The sequence below is a fragment of the Raphanus sativus genome, chromosome 6 (genome assembly GCF_000801105.2).
Source record: "Raphanus sativus cultivar WK10039 chromosome 6, ASM80110v3, whole genome shotgun sequence".
Taxonomy (NCBI): domain Eukaryota; kingdom Viridiplantae; phylum Streptophyta; class Magnoliopsida; order Brassicales; family Brassicaceae; genus Raphanus; species Raphanus sativus.
The window spans coordinates 4,023,436-4,039,562 of record NC_079516.1 but is presented as its reverse complement, the minus strand read 5'-3'; the positions used below and the strand labels follow the sequence as shown (position 1 = coordinate 4,039,562).

Genomic DNA, 16,127 nt, shown 5'->3' with positions numbered 1-16,127 from the left:
TTATAAATGATTCTTTTATGTGACTTTTATTTTTAAATATTACTAATAAATAATAAAAAATAATTATATGGATTATCTTGGGTAATGAATTCTAAGAAGATGGTTTTGTTTATGGTATGGTTTGATATGAACCAAAGAAATAGGAAAGTCAAAGATTTGCTTGATTTTTTGTGCTTGAATTTTGACTCCAATGAACATTTGAATATACTTCTGTTTTTGAATTGAATTTTATAAAATTATAATATTTTGGGTGGTCATGAAATTTAGTAAAATAGAAGTAAAACGTTATGCAAAATTGATAATTGTTATGAGCTGATCTTTTTCAATGTTGAATTACTCATAAAATATACATCGTTTGTTTTGAATTGTGATCTGAACTTATAGAAATTGATCCTTATTTGTACATGAGTTTATTTGAATTAACATTCTTAGTTGGTGTCGATATAGCAGAAAAACTGATATAACAGTAAAGCATTTTCTAATTAGAAAAGAAAATCTATAGTCACTTAATTATTTGTTTCTTTCGTTGGAAAAAAAATCAAATGTAGAAAAAGATATTATTTAAAAAAAATATACATTATTTTTTGCGTTAAGTTAATTAAACAATTGACACTAGATTATAAATATTGTGTAGATTTAACGAATATTCTATATGTATATTTCTATTTTAATAAACTAGATAAACTCGATACTATAGTCGCATTCATTATACAAAAAAACTGCACCACAATTTCGAATAGATTTTAACTTTCTTTAAAAAGAAAACAAATCCAACAAAACCTTATTTTCCATTTTGGTCTAATGAGAAAGAGATAGGATTATTACAAGGGTTTACCACAACAACAAAAAAAAAAAAGATAGGATTATTACAAGGAGACAGGACCTTCATTTGTTTACGGAGACAAATCAAGTCCATCGCTTTTCCCTCCCTTGAGAACAAGGGTTTCGCTTTCTCTTCCGGCTTTTGTTGTCTCAAACGCTTTGACTCAGCCACTAAGGTAAATCTCTCATCGCGTTCCCAAGTAGTAAACAACAAAACAATGTGGTTTGTGTTTTTAAGTTGGTAGCTCTCGTCTGTTAGAAAAAGGTGTTTGCTTTGAGCTTCTTTATCACACTGGATGCATGTTTATAGTTAAAAAAAAGGATCGATCTTTATGAATGATGGTGTAACTATGTTCGATATAGTTTACCGTTTAGCTCGAGCAGTATAGCCGGTTTTTTCTTGGTTGTAACGTTTAAAGTTTCGTTTTTTTCTCTTCTTCTTCTCTCTGTTTATCCATGTGAAAATGCTTGCAAGTCTGATTCACTCTCTGTGTTTTTTTCTTTTTCTTTTTCTTTTTCTTTTTCTTTTTTTGTAGTTAAGTTTTAAGTCTTTGAAATGGAGGATACCTTCATGGACATTCGGGAGCATGGAGTTTGTGTGAACAAGATCAAAAACCGGTATACATGTAACTACTGTGGGAAAGAAGTTCAGGGCATCTGTCGTCTGAAGCTTCACTTGGGTGGTGTGGGTATAGATGTAACTCACTGTGACCAAGTCGCATCTAATGTTAAAAAGACTTTTCGAAGTATGGTTATGAAGCAAAGGCACGGCTCTACTGCTGCTGCTGCTGCTGCTGAGTCTGAGACTAGTAGAGTTATTGGGAATGTCCAAATGGGTAATGGTTATCATCATAAGCGTGGAAGATCAGAAATCTCATCCAGCAGAAGTGTTGTGGAGAGTTCTAATGAACATGATGTGAATATTCAGTCAAACAAGGCCCGGAAGTGCATAGGTCGGTTCTTTTACGAAAGTGGTATCGCCTTTTCAGCTGTGGATTCACCAAGCTTCAGAGAAATGATCATGTCTGTAGCTGGTGGTGGTGGTGGTGGTGATGAGGAGACGGGGCTTAAGATTCCTGGCTCTCGTGATTTAAGCGGATGGATGCTTCAAGAAGCATTGAAGGAAGTGGAAGAGTATGTGAAGAGGGTTAAAGATTCGTGGGCCGTAACAGGTTGCAGCATCTTGCTGGATGCTTGGGTTGACGAGGAGAAAGGCCGTGATCTGGTTACTTTCATTGCGGATTCTCCAGCTGGTCCAGTTTATCTGAAGTCCTTTGATGTTTCTGATATCAAACGTGATACCAACGCCTTGATATCACTTGTGGAAGGGGTTGCTGAGGAAGTTGGAGTGGGTAACGTTGTTCAGATCATTGCATGTTCAACCACTGGCTGGGTTGGTGAGTTAGGCAAGTCTTTTGCGTCTAACAACAGTAATATCTTCTGGTCCGTGAGTATCTCCCATTGCTTTGAGCTCATGCTGGCGGAGATCAGCAAAATGGATTCCTCTAGAGGGATACTTGACAAGGTGAATAGCATCATAAAGTTCCTTCGCAGCAACCCCTTGGTCTGGGAGCTTTTCAAAGATCCTAGTCATAGACATGACATGAGGGACTCCTCCTCTGAGTTCGAGTTCGTTAGGCCTTATCTCACTCTTGAGAACGTTCTCAAGGCGAAGGACAACTTGGCAAAAATGTTTTTTTCATCCGTTTGGAGCAAAGAAGAGGGCACAGCAGTATCCAAACTTGTGAATGATTGGTCCTTTTGGGAGTCTGTTGAGAGGCTTGTGAGATCAACATCTCCTCTGATCCGCGGTCTATGCTTGCTTTCTACTGCCAACAATCAGCATGTTGGATATGTCTACGACACTATGGATGGCATAAAGGAGAGTGTAGCAAAGGAACTAAGTGACGAGGAGCTACCTTACGAGCCGGTGTGGGATGTGATTGATGATGTGTGGAACAATCATCTCCACAGTCCTCTTCATGTTACCGGTTACTTTCTGAACCCGGGTGCCTTCTACTCAGGTGACTTCAGTTCTGATCATGAAGTTACAACCGGTTTCATCTCCTCTTTGGTTTATATGGTAAAAGACTGTCACGTCCAGGCCAAAATTTCCGCACAGCTTAAAATGTACAGTCTCGGTCAAGGTTGCTTTGATGAGGCCAGTCAAGCTAATCAAATCACTGACATTGCTCCAGGTGTGTGTGTGTGAAGCTAATCTTACAACATTCTTGTACTGTTTTTTTACAGATAGCATGTTGAAATCTGTGAAGCTAATTGTTTTGTCATTTTGTTTGAGTCTCTGTGTTGCAGCTGAGTGGTGGGTTCAAAAGGCTAGCCAACATCCAGAACTACAGAGCTTTGCCATTAAGATTCTGAGCCAGACATGTGAAGGCGCTTCGAGGTACAAACTGAAGAGGAACGTAGCAGAGAAGCTGCTGCTCACGAGAGGAATGAGCCGTCGTGAGAAACAGCATCTGGAAGAGTTAGCGTTTGTTCATTACAATCTCCATCTACAACGCTTCAAAGGTACAAACTAAGTGAAAGAGTTTTTGTGCAGCAAGACTTTTGTGAATGTGCAGATTCTTTAGTTTGTATATTCATTTGGGGAATGTTAAGTATCAAACTTTGGATGCTGTAAGTTATATTGCGTTGTCAGGATGTTGTGTTTTGAGTCTTTGACTTTGTTGTTTTGTGGAAACTAATTTGAGATTTTAAAGAACATCTAAAACTAGAAATATCTACTTTATATTATACATATGAATGAATCTGTAACACATCTTTTGTCTCTGCTTGGAAGCTTTTAAGAGTGAGACTCTGTAATGTTTCCACAGACAGTGCAGTGTGTGGAGATGAGTCTATGCATGACGCTTCCTTCTTCAATCTTCATCTTCCTTGTGACTTTATTCCACAGATGTATCATGTAGCTACCTTTGTTCATCTCATGTACCGTCTTCTCTACCCACTTTGCTTCTCTTGTGGTCGCCGGTTTCTTGAAAAGACTTGGGATCTTAAGCCAGTTCACTGGGTAGAAAGCATCTGGTGGAAAGATCGTTAGGTTGTACTCAGGTTTGTGTCCTAACCTACTGATGACTCTGGAGACCAGGTAAGGACTGTTGTATCCCCATCTGTTTCCGTCGAAAGTTGTGGAGTACTCGTGCAAGAACTCACGCATGAGGGGATGGTGGAGGTCAAAGACCATCACGGCATTGTTCAGTCTTGTCCATGTCTTGGTTTTAGGATGCAGACTCTGCGCTCCTATTGCGTTTCTCAGCCCGGTCATGGAGTTGAGGAAGATGATGTCTGTGTCTAGATAGATTCCTCCGTACTTGTAGAGCACAGCGAGTCTCGTTAGATCAGAGAGGTTCATGAAGAGAGGGATGGAGCCAGGATCCATCTTACCGCTCTTTAGCTTCTTGAGCCAAGCTTCTGCTGGAGTGTTCTTGACGAGGAACGGGATGTCTAGTGTTAGGGCAACGAGGTTGAAGCCTTGGTCAATGAAAGGTTTAAGGATGGTGTGTCCTATGGGTGAGTCTAAGGAGTTGGACAGAATCACCAAGCAAGCACCAGGGTTGGTGGTGAAGAGGGTGTCAACGGCTAACATCTCTCTCGGTCCAAAGGACTTGGCAGGAGATAGCCAAACCATAAAGAACTGAGCTGAGCAGTTCTTGTTGTACAGATCCAATACTCTTCTATGGAATCTCTTGCTCTTGGTTGTTGACTTGAGTATCTCCAACTCGGGTAGCTTTCTCCTGAACCAGCTGATTCTCTCGCTCTTGGTAGCTTTAGGAGGAGGTACCAACGGATCTGACTCCTCTTTTTCTTGTTGATCAGAGACCACACTGCTACTACTACTAGTAGTAGTACTCATGGAACCAGTGGTTCTAGGAAGAAGAGGCACGTTTTGTTTGAACGGTGGTTTGTCGTCATAAGAGAGAGTAGATGTTGGAGCTTTCATGTAGAGGAGATGCAATAAAGCTAAGACCACCAACATGGCTAACTTCTTTGATATCATCTTTAAAATCTTTCTGAAGAAAACTATTGTTAGCTTTTTTTTACGTCAGACAGAACAAGAGTTTCTTCGTTGCAGATGTATCTTTAGGTAGTTTAGTTTATATAGAAACTTGTATGTTAATTAATAAACGGAGTAAGATTCCAGCTGTGATTGCCGCCTTTGAAAATTAATTACATCCTTAGTAGAAACAGGAGTTATAATTGCCTTAGGATACAAGTAAGCTTCTATCTCTTGAGCCACGTTTAGAGGGATTTGGAAATTTTACTTTTCTGTGATTACAGTTTCTCAAATAGGAAAAACCCTAAGTCCCTCTAACAATAATATAGAGAAAAGGAAAATAGATGTTTCCTTTTTCTTCATATATATTTTTGTAAAAGTTATATGTTTCTAGCCTTCATCTATCAGACTTATCACACAACACGTATAATTGGCATGATCAACACATGTATGGGCACGATATCAACACATATATTCCATTCTATATAGGCTCTACAATGAGGAATATAAATATTTTTTTACAAATGTTGTTAGGTCAATCATATGTAGAGTTTGGTTGTCATACAGATAACATATGATTCGACTTGTGGAGTATATATGCAGAAGATGTGCGTACCACTAACTTGTAGGAATGCCATGTTTTTGTTCATGTTGAAGATTTTCAGTACTAAGACATATCTAAAAATTAAATATAGATTATATACTTTTATAACGCTACTTTTTTTTTTTTTTGATAACCGTGGGGGTCCCACGTATTCTTGCGATTTAACGCTAGCCCCGGTGGCCACCGCATGTCTACTAAAATTATTCATTAACACTAATAGATGTTCTTAAGTGTCATCTATTAAAAGAAAGAATGCTCATTTTAGTTAATGATATTTACAATTTAGCAAAAAAAATGTATGTAAAAATCTTTTTTCCCTTGTATTTTTATTTACTTTTTGCCAAGAAAGATGTATGTAAAAGTCTTTTTCTTTGAAAAAGACAGAATGCTCATTTTAGCTAGTGATACTTACAATTTAGAAAGAAAAAAAAAGTTCAAGTGTCATGGTTCTAATTGCATTTTCATTTCACAGATGCTATTTATTCTGTTTTTTCAATGCCGTATTATTATAAACCAAACCACTTGAATTTTTTTTTGTAACACAGAAAACCACTAGAACTTTGAAAAAGTTATTATTAATTAGAGATTCTAATTAAATCTTTTTTACCCAACTCTTTTAATATTTAATGATTCTTAATTATTTATTTTTGTTGCAAGACTCTTTAATGTTATAGTTGGTATTTTTTGCCAAGTCTTTAATTAATGATACAAATCAATTTACGTTAAAGCAAATGTTTTCTTTCCTCTCTAGATAAACCTTTTTTGCTGATCCCGTCGGCCTCGGAAAAAAATACATTTAGTGCTATAAAATTAATTATCTACTAAACTAATCCGAGTTTGGAATATCTTCTGATTAATATCAAGCAATGTTGCAGCAAAGTTAACAGAGATTTCATTAATTTCAAAACATAGAATATATAAAAAAAAACTGGAATCGAAGATCGGAACAAAATACCATACTAAAGTTGGATCAGAATTCTCAAATACCTTAATGGTTTTTATATTTCTATATCCAAAATAACCTAATCAAACGGAAAATACCTGAATATATTAAAATATTAATTACATATACATATAAAAATATTCAAAATATTTGAAATAACTGAATTATTATAAAGTATTCAAACTATCTAAAAGTATTCAAATATTCGAGATTTTTATCTGAATTATCTAATTACTCTTTATTTTATCTATAATAATATTTCATTTTTAACCGAATTATCCGAATTATCCAGAATAACCGAACCAAAACAGAAAAAAAAAAACAAAACTTTTCAGGTATTTTCTGATTTTTAATTTGGCTACTTAAACCGAACCAAATCTGAAAATAGCAAAACCGAACCCGAACCAGAGGAAATGGAGCTTCATGTAGACAATCTCACTAACGGAGATAAAAACAAGTTTTCTTCACTCTCTCTCTCTCTCTCTTTCTTGGGATTAGAGAATCAAGCTTCTTCCTTTTATCTGACTCGACGCTTTGACTCGCTCTGACTCAGCCACTCTGGTGAAGAAATAGCAACGGGTTGGGTGAGTTCTCATCTCTAAGCAACAAAAGTTGTTTGCTTTTGATCGTTTGTGTCCCCCATTAAGCTATGTTTAGACTATAGAGCCTTATGGTCTCACCATTGAAGCATTTCTAGAACTATTTAGATAATTTATATGATTTCTTGACTCGTTTCTTCGTTTTAATCTATGATAAAGTTTCCTTCTTTATGAACTTCTGTTAGCACTGCGTTACGGCTAGTCTGATTCGTTCTCTCTCAATTTGTGTGTGTTTTATGAAGTTAGGTTAAGTCTTTTGAATGGAGGAGGATACCTTCATGGAGGTTAAGGAGCATGGAGTTTGTGTGGACAAGAAGAAAAGACGGTTTAAATGCAATTACTGTGGGAAAGAAGTTCAGGGCTTCAGGCGTCTGAGGTTTCACTTGGGTGGTGTAGGTGGAGATGTAACTTACTGTGACCAAGTCACACCTAACGTTAGAGAGAACTTTCGAAGTATGGTTGTGAAGCAACAACTTAACTCTGCTGCTAAGGCTAAGAGAGGAGTCAATAAGCGTGGAAGGATAGAAATCTCATCCAGCAAAAGTGGTTCTGATGATGATGATGAGGAAGGGACTACAAGTAAAAGTGAACTGGTCTCAAACACAGTTGTGTATTCTCCAGAGTTCAATGAAATGATGTCTGAATGTTGTGGTGATGAGATTTGGCTTAACATTCCTGGTTCTCATGAAGCGTTGAAGGAAGTGGAAGATCATGTGAAGAAGGTTAAAGACTCATGGGCCATCACAGGTTGCAGCATCTTGCTTGATGCTTGGGTTGACAAGGAGAAAGGCCGTGATCTCGTTACTTTCATAGCAGATTCACCAGCTGGTCCAGTGTATCTGAAGTCCTTTGATGTTTCCGATATAAAAGGAAACGCCAAGGCCTTGATATCGCTGGTGGATGGGCTTGTCGACGAGGTTGGAGCGAGCAACGTGGTTCAGATCGTTGCGTGCTCAGCTTCTGGTTGGGTCGGTGAGCTAGGCGAGGCTTACAGCAAGAAGGGAGGAGTCTTCTGGTCTGTGAGTGTATCTCACTGCTTCGAGCTCATGCTGTTGAAGATCGAGGAGATAGATTCTCATGAACACATTGTTGAAGCAGTCAATATGATTACGGATTACGTCAACAGCAACCCTTTGGCTTTGAAGCTTGTAAGAGATCAAGATCGCAGACATGGACTAGATGTAGCCGTCTCTTCCGAGTTCGAGTTTTTCATGCCATACTTAACGTTAGAGAGTATCTTCAGAGCCAAGGAAGAGCTGGTAGCCATGTTCGCTTCATCTGATTGGAACAGAGAAGAAGAAGAAGACTTAACTATATCCAATTTGATGAATGATTCGAGTTTATGGGAAACAGTTGAGAGAGTTCTGAAATGCTCGTCTCCTCTGATTCACGGTCTGCTCGGTTTCTCTGCTTCTGCCAACAACAATCAACACGTTGGATATGTCTATGACACTATGGATGTCATTAAGGAGAGTATCGCCAGGGAGTTCAATTACAAGAAATCATGTTATGAGCCGTTGTGGGATGTGATTGATGATGTGTGGAACGAGCATCTCCACAGTCCTATTCATGCTGCAGGCTACTTCCTCAACCCGACTGCTTTCTACTCGACTGATTTCCATCTCGACGCAGAAGTAGCCATCGGTCTTATCTCCTCTCTTGTTCATATAGTTAAAGAACGTGACGTTCAGGTTAAAGTCGCCACTCAGCTTGATATGTACAAAGCTCGTGAAGGCTGGTTTAACGAGGCTAGTCAAGCTGATGAGATATCTGGATTCTCTCCAGGTGTGTGTGGAACCTCTTTAGCTGTATTGTTGTTATGCAGACACTTGTTTTGTTGAAATCAATTTTTTTTTTTTTTTTTTTGCAGCTGAGTGGTGGGCTGAAAAGGGGAGCCAGCACCCAGAGCTGCAGAGTTTCGCGGTTAAGATTCTGAGCCAGACATGTGAAGGTGCTTCAAGGTACAAGCTCAAGAGAAGTGTGGCGGAGAAGCTGTTGCTCACGAAAGGAATGAGCCGTTGTGAGAAACAGCATCTGGAAGAGTTAGCGTTTGTTCATTACAATCTTCATCTACAGTAGTACTGTGCTGCAAGGTATGTTCATATATATATGGACTGACCTGTTTCAGATTAGCCAATGTGCATATTAGTTTTAGTAGTTTGTATCTATACTATTAAAACAGAAACATTCTAAAAAATCTAATTAAACAAGGTTGTTGCACCTATTCATTAAACTTACTATTATTTGGTCTTACCTTATACTGTATTTCTCTAACTATTCATTTAATTTTTCTAACTATGCTGATTTATCTTTTGTGTTACCGTGAAAAGTTAATGAAAATCCCTAAGATCATGGATCACAATAATTGCTTATATCCAATCATATCTAATGACTCACAATAAATGTAAGTCTATATTGACATTCTCAAATATACGACACCCACCATAACTTTTACTCAATTATGAAATAAATGGAATATATATAAATCTGTGAAAAGGAACAAGTTATTATTAATTTGCTATAACCATTCCATTACCAGTTTATATTCCAAGATTCATATTACTCAACCAGGATAGAATCTAATAAACCATATATTATGTCATTCATATTTTTAAGTATTGATCATGTTTAAAAAAAAGTATTGATCAAATTCATATTATCAATTCTTACATCAATTCAATATATATTAACTAATATACACCTCAGGTCTTCAGTTTGCATTTCTTAATGTTAGTAAAATTAATTTTACATTTCATAAATTTTTCGTTATATATTTATAATATTCACTGATTTTATACATTGACTTGACGTGAGAAATTCAGTTTATATTATACCTAGAAAACAGAAAATGTAAACCTTATAACATAATATTTGTACTATTAGAGTATAATAATTTTAAAGATATTCTGCAGAAACTATAAACCTTATATCATAATATTATTTTGTTATTGATATAATTGTAATCTTAATTTTATCCAAAATCCAAAACTATAACCAAAACCAAAATTCAAAACTTAAAACAATATATGTAATACTGAAATATATCTGAAATGCACAAATATACCTAATATATATAAAATACTTTGGGTACTATGTGTACACAATGAGTCTTGAGTAGGATCCAGATTCGAACAGAGACATAGAGGTCCAAAAAATATATAGTTGATACTTTACCCTCGATCCAAAGATGAACCAAACCTTTATTGATACTTTGCGGGAAAATGGCTTATTCCCCTACAAACTAGTTGTTCCCGGCTTTTTCACACACGAACTTGTAAACCATGCTAAAAACCACACGAACAATTGAAATATTGTTTATTCCCTTATGAACTAATTATTTCCAGCTTTTTCTCACACAAATTTTTTAATTTTGCCAAAAACCACATGAACTACGCTATTTTTTGAGTTACATACATAAACTATCAATTTAAGCTAATTTCCTAAAATCATAAATTGTGTTACTTAAACATTAATTTAGTTTATGATAGGTAGATAGCCGGTTTAATTTGGGTTGATATAAAAGATAATACATCGTTTTGTTCTTTTTAGTTTTCTTTTTGTCAACTGCTCTTCTTCTTCAAAAATCGTTTTACTCTTCATTATCAATTGAGAATAAAATTTATTATTTTGTATAAGATTAAATGTTTTACATGATGCATAAAAAAGAGCAGCAACTATTAGTTTACCAATCCGTTATGTTGCTGCTCTTCTTTCTTTATGCATCATGCAAAACGTTTAATCTTTTACAAAATAATAAATTTAATTCCCAATTGATGATGAAGAGTAAAATGATTTTTGAAGAAGAAGAACAGTTGACAAAAAGAAAAGTAAAAGAACAAAACGATGTATTATCCTTTTTTATCAACCCAAATTAAATGGACTATCCACCTGTTATAAACTAAGTTAATGTTTAAATAAAACAATTTACGATTTTAGGGGAATTAGCTTAAAATTGATAGTTTGTGTATGTAATTCAAAAAATAGCATAGTGTATGTGGTTTTTGGCAAAGTTTAAAAATTTATGTGTAAAAAAACTGGAAATAATTAGTTCATAAGGGAATAAGCAATATTTCCGTTGTTCGTGTAGTTTTTGGCATGGTTTAAAAGTTCGTGTGTGAAAAAGCCGGGAACAACTAGTTCGTAGGGGAATAAGCCATTTTCCCGATACTTTGCCTTGGACCCAAAGTTTTGATTCGACTTTGGCTTGGTTTTGATTTATTTTTTTGTTTTGATAAAATATCTATGACTAAAAAAATTACAAAAAATTATACATACAAATTCTCGAATAAAGTAATTCATAAATTATATATTTTTTCAAAGTTACCTTCTTCGGTATAATACAAATTTGTAATATAATAATGCAAAAAAATTTCAAAAAGTACTAATTTAATTCAAAAAAAAAAAAAATCAAAAATCCCACGCTTTTTAAGCGCGGATCAAAATCTAGTTTAGATTGAAAGTACATCTTTTGAATCAACGCTGGTGAATGGTCAACTTTAGTCTTTTTTTTAATAATATACTAGATTTTGACCCGCACTTTGGAAGCGCGGAATATTTTACGATGAAAAATTTCAATAATAATTTAACAAATATTTTGATAATTTTTAAAGAGTGTGTATTTAAAATATTTTTGCATTTAAATCAGTGTTTTTAAATTAACCTGATTGTGATTATACCAGTTAATCCGGAGATCTGACAATTCAATTTAGGTTTTTAAAATATTCATATTAAAAAAATCACTAAAACCCGAGACTAACTGATTGAACTGATGGATGACCGATATGTAATCTAATTGGATTTAAATTGTAATAGTTTCATATTTTGTAGTCTTATAATCCAAATTTTAAAGTTTATTATTTTGCAATTTATGAAATTATAACGTTTCTACAAAATTTTAAAGAGAAAATGATAGATATAAAATAACTAAGATTAATTATTGTATTATTTGGAAATATTGATAGTAGTATAAAAATATATTGTTTGGAAACATTGATAGTATTATAAAGAAATAAGTATATTGTTTGGAAACATGGATAGTAATATAAAGAAAAGAATATTAGTGATTTAATGTAGGTTTAACTATAAAGTATAAATGTGTATTTAATTTAAAAACTTACAAAATAAATGTTAGGTCCAACAGAATGTTTCTGTTTTAATAAGATAGATATCTCTGTCCTTGAATCGAACTTCAAAGCAGACCAGAACTCAACTCAAGTCACGAAGTCAAATCTAGTTTCTTGTGTGTTAGAGAAGCCATGAAAAGTGCTTCGGTTTTTCTAATTCATAGCTTCCAACATATCTACAAATTCAGACCAAACCTACATCTTCTACTCCGTGTAAACTCCATTTTCGAAGCTGCTTCTTCTTCTTCCTCCTCCTCTTCTCTAGTCTCCACAGATCGAAAAATCTCCACTTCCTGCAAAACCTATGGCAGGAGTAAGTTCCTGGAGGCGGCAGAGACCACAGATGGGAGGATCAGTTTGCTTAAGGAGATGGAGTCTTCCTCCTTACAAGGCAATAACGAGGTAGCTCAATCTGCTCTGATAATAGGAATCCATCTCTACCGCTTAGGTGAGGATCCTGAAAAGATTCTGTATCACGCTCATAAGTCTCTTAGAGAATTCGATGCAGATGAGCCTTGTTTGTTTGTTGCCATGGCAATGCAATTGATTGGAACCGCTAGCTACGCCTTAAACCGGTTAGACGATAGCCTACGGTACCTTCACAGAGCAAGTCAGATTCTAGACAAGTTAGTGGCAGAGAGTAATGATGATGATGATAGTGACGTTAGAGCGGTGTTAAAGACTGTCAAGATGGTGCGTGATAGCGTTGAGAATAGAATGGGAGAGCAAGAGGATGCTGTTGAGGAATCATTGAATAGTTTGGAGACCAAAGAGAAGACTCTGGAGGAAGACAGCAAAGAGTTGGGTGTTGCCAACAGAAGCGTGGCGGATGCTTTCGCTGCGGGTTTCAACTTCGAAGCAGCGTTGCCATACGCGTTGGAGGCGTTGGCTATACATAGAAAAGAGGTTGTGAACAACTTGGCCGAGGTTGCCAAGGACAGACGGCTTCTCGGTGTTATCTACGGTGGGTTAGAGGAACACGACAAGGCGATCGAGCAGAAGGAGTACTTGTTGGAGAATCGACAAGATGAGGTTGCTCTGTTGGGAAAATACGAGGAAGACATCTCTGAAGGTGTAGCAAAAGAATCTGACAAGGACGTTGAGATGAGATCTGTTGTGCTGGTATCCATGTCCAAGGCGTTGTTGGTGAAGCGACGCAAGTTTGCTGATGCGAACAAGTGTTTGGAGTTTTCTTGTGGTGTTCTTGAGAAGAAAGAGAGAGCATCGCCTGTGGAAGTTGCTGAGGGTTACTCTGAGATAGCGTTGCAGTACGAGTCGATGAGTGAGTTTGAAACAGCGGTTGTGTTGCTGGAGAAAACGTTGTGTATACTAGAGAAACTCTCTCAAGTGGAAGAACACTCTAAAGGAAGTGTTTCCGCGAGGATAGGGTGGCTGCTTTTGTTATCAGGTCGAGTCTCTGAGGCCGTTGCTTATTTGGAAAGTGCAGCTGAGAGATTGAAGGAAAGTTTTGGTCCCAAACACTTGAGTGTTGGTTATGTTTACAACCTTCTCGGGGCTGCTTATATGGAGCTCCAAAGACCTCATCAATCCGCTGCTCAGATGTTTGCAGCTGCTAAGGATATCATCATCAATGGTGGCCAGCAGAGTCCTTCTCAGCTTTTTATACCAAAGTAAGTAAACCGTTTTTACAGTTGTGGCTTCATCTTTTGTCTTTGGTTGTTTAACATGTCCCTGAACAGATTTGCAGTGGAGTTCCAACAACTGGTGATTGGTAACTGGGACAACCATGGAGACAGCACAAAAGATGAGCTTAAAGAAGTGAAAAGGTTTCTCGAGGAGTTACGTTTGAAAGCTTCGAGACAAAGAGATAGTGACTCAATGATCACAGAGTTTTAGATGATCACTGGGACTGCAGATCATAGAGTAAAGCTTTAACCCAAATAAGATACATGTTGGTGTGTTCTTGGAAAGAGTTTATAAAATATGAGTTGGTTACGACAGTCTACATCTACATGAATATATATGTATTGATGTATTATTATTGGTTTCACTCGAGCAAAACAATGATCATATCTTCTCGTTGTTTTTCTTTACACTAACAATTATTTCAAAAAAAAAAAAACAATTATTTCAATACAAAGCAGCACCATGATTTTCTGAGAAAGTTGTTCTTTAGTTCTTTACTCATTGTTTTTCAGTTGCAAATATTGAATATAAAAATCTGGCAATGTTACTATAAATTCTCAGCAACAAGAACAAAAAAGAACTTAAATCTAATTTACTCTCTACAACCTCTTGCAAAATTCTGATACGCTGCACTGCAGTGCACTAAGCGCTGAGCAAAAAGTGACAGCAAAATCTCAGATGTTTAAACATGCGTTTTTGCATGTAGAATGCATGTCCTATATGGCTATATCTCATAGATAGGTATAGTAAGAGCAACATTATCGGTAAAAACTCCTCTTGGGTTCTAAAAGAAAAAATATCAATATTATAACTAAATGATTAAATTTTTTTTTCTTAAACTAATTGAAATAACAATTGAATGACATCTCTTAGAGCATCATTATTGGTGTTTCTTAGCTCTTGGATTCTTAATACACATATATGTATATGTATATATTATATAACTCTTAGAAAACATCATTTAAAAACTTTTGTTCACTCTCTTTCATGTTTTTAATCTTTTTCATGAAAGAGATGTCGCTTCCTCTATTATATAACTTTTGTTCACGCCGTTTCCTCCATCGTGTTTTCATCCGCCGTCTCAGTCGTGGTTCCGTCCTCCTTCCAATCCGCCGCCGCGTACGCCTCCTTTTGTACCGCCAGAACCACCGCTTGAAGCTCTCTCTCCGCCAGAACCGCCCATTGAAGCTCTCTCTCCGCCAGAACCACCAGATCCTCCTGACATACCTTGCAGCCCCGTTTTTCTTCTGCTCTTCGATACATCTTGCGCCTATTTTCAACCGGTTTCAAAAGCTCCAGATCTGAAATCTTGTTTGTTGAATATGGCTTTTGTGTTCTGTGATGAAGTAGCTTATGTTGTGTATGTTGGTGACACAAGCTTTGTCTCCAAATGGTGGTACCCTACAGATTGTAGCGTGGCTCTTTGCTGGTGCGATTTCGTACGCCCGTTCATTATGCTTGTCATGGTGTCTGTTGATTCAACAATGGGTTGCTCGATCCCCATCACCAGCTCTGCCTCTCTTCCTCATCCATTAATCCAAGTTTCATCACATAGATTATTTAACTTAATGTTAACAGTGGTTGATGAGTTGATATCTTGGGTTTGGTATCTTGAAATGTCTTATAGTCTGTTTCTATTTCCTGCCTTGGTGCCTTCCTTTACTGCAGTATGCAGTCTCTTTACTGCAGTATGCAGTCTCTTTAGTGTGGTATTCAAGTCCTTTCAGTTGTGGCAGCTTAATGGACTAATGTGTCACATATCCATTCATCATGAGAAGCGAGTCTTCTTGGACGTTTATTGTCCGGTATCCTCCGTTATGGAGTTTGTTTCTCTCCCAATGTCATCATCTACTTTATGTTGTTTCGTTGCAGGGAGAGTTATGTTGAAGATTAGAAATACTTCTAACACTGAAGTTCTAATCAAAGGCTTTGTAGCCATGTTAAAGATTGTTGATTGTGCACTTGTTGCTGCTTCATTCTCGGAATTTATATCACTGATCGTGATCTCTATTTTCCAAGGCTTCTTCTCACTTTACAGCTCGATGGTCGTTGAGATTAGAGGACTTCTCGACTTCATTTGCTGTTTAAGCGTTTTGTATGCCCCTATCCTTCTATGTTGTATTTGCTTCTTTGTAATTGGTGTTTGTTTAGCCTGGATGGCTTTGTTTTCATGTTGTATGAACACTTTCTCCATTCTTGGAGAGTAAGAATCTATAAAATTGAAGTTTGACCAAAAAAAAAAAAAATCTTTTTCATTTTCTTTTAGTTATAAAAACCTCTTCTAAACCCCATTGATGGAGTTACTCTAAAGAGGTTAATCTGGTTTAAGTGAAATAAAATTAAACTGGGTGTGGCATACGGTTTTGTTCGTGAGACC

At 36.4% G+C, this 16,127-nt stretch overlaps 4 protein-coding genes across 6 annotated transcripts; 3 read left to right on the top strand and 1 right to left on the bottom strand.

The window, feature by feature from the left end:
- The first annotated feature begins 894 nt into the window (after positions 1-894).
- Positions 895-3,539, top strand: LOC108810674 (uncharacterized). 2 transcript variants are annotated; one of them, XM_018582776.2, is made up of 3 exons: positions 895-998; positions 1,359-3,020; positions 3,136-3,539. In XM_018582776.2, the coding sequence occupies exons 2-3, from the start codon at positions 1,379-1,381 to the stop codon at positions 3,360-3,362; spliced, it is 1,869 nt and encodes a 622-aa protein (XP_018438278.2). In that variant the 5' UTR covers positions 895-998; positions 1,359-1,378; the 3' UTR covers positions 3,363-3,539. The 2 variants fall into 2 exon arrangements, with proteins under 2 accessions (XP_018438278.2, XP_056843877.1); XM_056987897.1 differs by lacking the exon at positions 895-998 and having other exon boundaries at positions 1,333-3,020.
- Positions 3,540-3,597: 58 nt separating this feature from the next.
- Positions 3,598-4,932, bottom strand: LOC108834240 (uncharacterized protein At4g19900-like). The gene has a single exon (XM_018607581.2). The coding sequence runs from the start codon at positions 4,835-4,837 to the stop codon at positions 3,626-3,628; it is 1,212 nt and encodes a 403-aa protein (XP_018463083.2). The 5' UTR covers positions 4,838-4,932; the 3' UTR covers positions 3,598-3,625.
- A 1,871-nt stretch (positions 4,933-6,803) lies between these two features.
- Positions 6,804-9,262, top strand: LOC108834241 (uncharacterized). 2 transcript variants are annotated; one of them, XM_018607582.2, is made up of 3 exons: positions 6,804-6,965; positions 7,223-8,765; positions 8,851-9,261. In XM_018607582.2, exons 2-3 carry the CDS (start codon positions 7,241-7,243, stop codon positions 9,057-9,059), a joined length of 1,734 nt encoding a protein of 577 aa, XP_018463084.1. In that variant the 5' UTR covers positions 6,804-6,965; positions 7,223-7,240; the 3' UTR covers positions 9,060-9,261. The 2 variants fall into 2 exon arrangements, with proteins under 2 accessions (XP_018463084.1, XP_018463085.1); XM_018607583.2 differs by having other exon boundaries at positions 6,818-6,965; positions 7,227-8,765; positions 8,851-9,262.
- Positions 9,263-12,137: 2,875 nt separating this feature from the next.
- LOC108834242 (protein KINESIN LIGHT CHAIN-RELATED 3) lies at positions 12,138-14,134 on the top strand. The gene is made up of 2 exons (XM_018607585.2): positions 12,138-13,734; positions 13,804-14,134. The coding sequence occupies exons 1-2, from the start codon at positions 12,236-12,238 to the stop codon at positions 13,958-13,960; spliced, it is 1,656 nt and encodes a 551-aa protein (XP_018463087.1). The 5' UTR covers positions 12,138-12,235; the 3' UTR covers positions 13,961-14,134.
- The last annotated feature ends 1,993 nt before the right edge of the window (positions 14,135-16,127 follow it).

What these genes read in the sequence shown, in the direction of transcription:
- LOC108810674 (XM_018582776.2), top strand. Translation starts at nt 1,379, where the DNA reads ATGGAGGATACCTTCATGGACATTCGGGAGCATGGAGTTTGTGTGAAC. An exon ending in AATCACTGACATTGCTCCAG is followed by an intron (nt 3,021 to 3,135) that starts GTGTGTGTGTGT and finishes TCTGTGTTGCAG; the next exon opens with CTGAGTGGTGGGTTCAAAAG.
- LOC108834241 (XM_018607583.2), top strand. Translation starts at nt 7,241, where the DNA reads ATGGAGGAGGATACCTTCATGGAGGTTAAGGAGCATGGAGTTTGTGTG. An exon ending in GATATCTGGATTCTCTCCAG is followed by an intron (nt 8,766 to 8,850) that starts GTGTGTGTGGAA and finishes TTTTTTTTGCAG; the next exon opens with CTGAGTGGTGGGCTGAAAAG.
- LOC108834240 (XM_018607581.2), bottom strand. Translation starts at nt 4,837, where the DNA reads ATGATATCAAAGAAGTTAGCCATGTTGGTGGTCTTAGCTTTATTGCAT.
- LOC108834242 (XM_018607585.2), top strand. Translation starts at nt 12,236, where the DNA reads ATGAAAAGTGCTTCGGTTTTTCTAATTCATAGCTTCCAACATATCTAC. An exon ending in TCTCAGCTTTTTATACCAAA is followed by an intron (nt 13,735 to 13,803) that starts GTAAGTAAACCG and finishes GTCCCTGAACAG; the next exon opens with ATTTGCAGTGGAGTTCCAAC.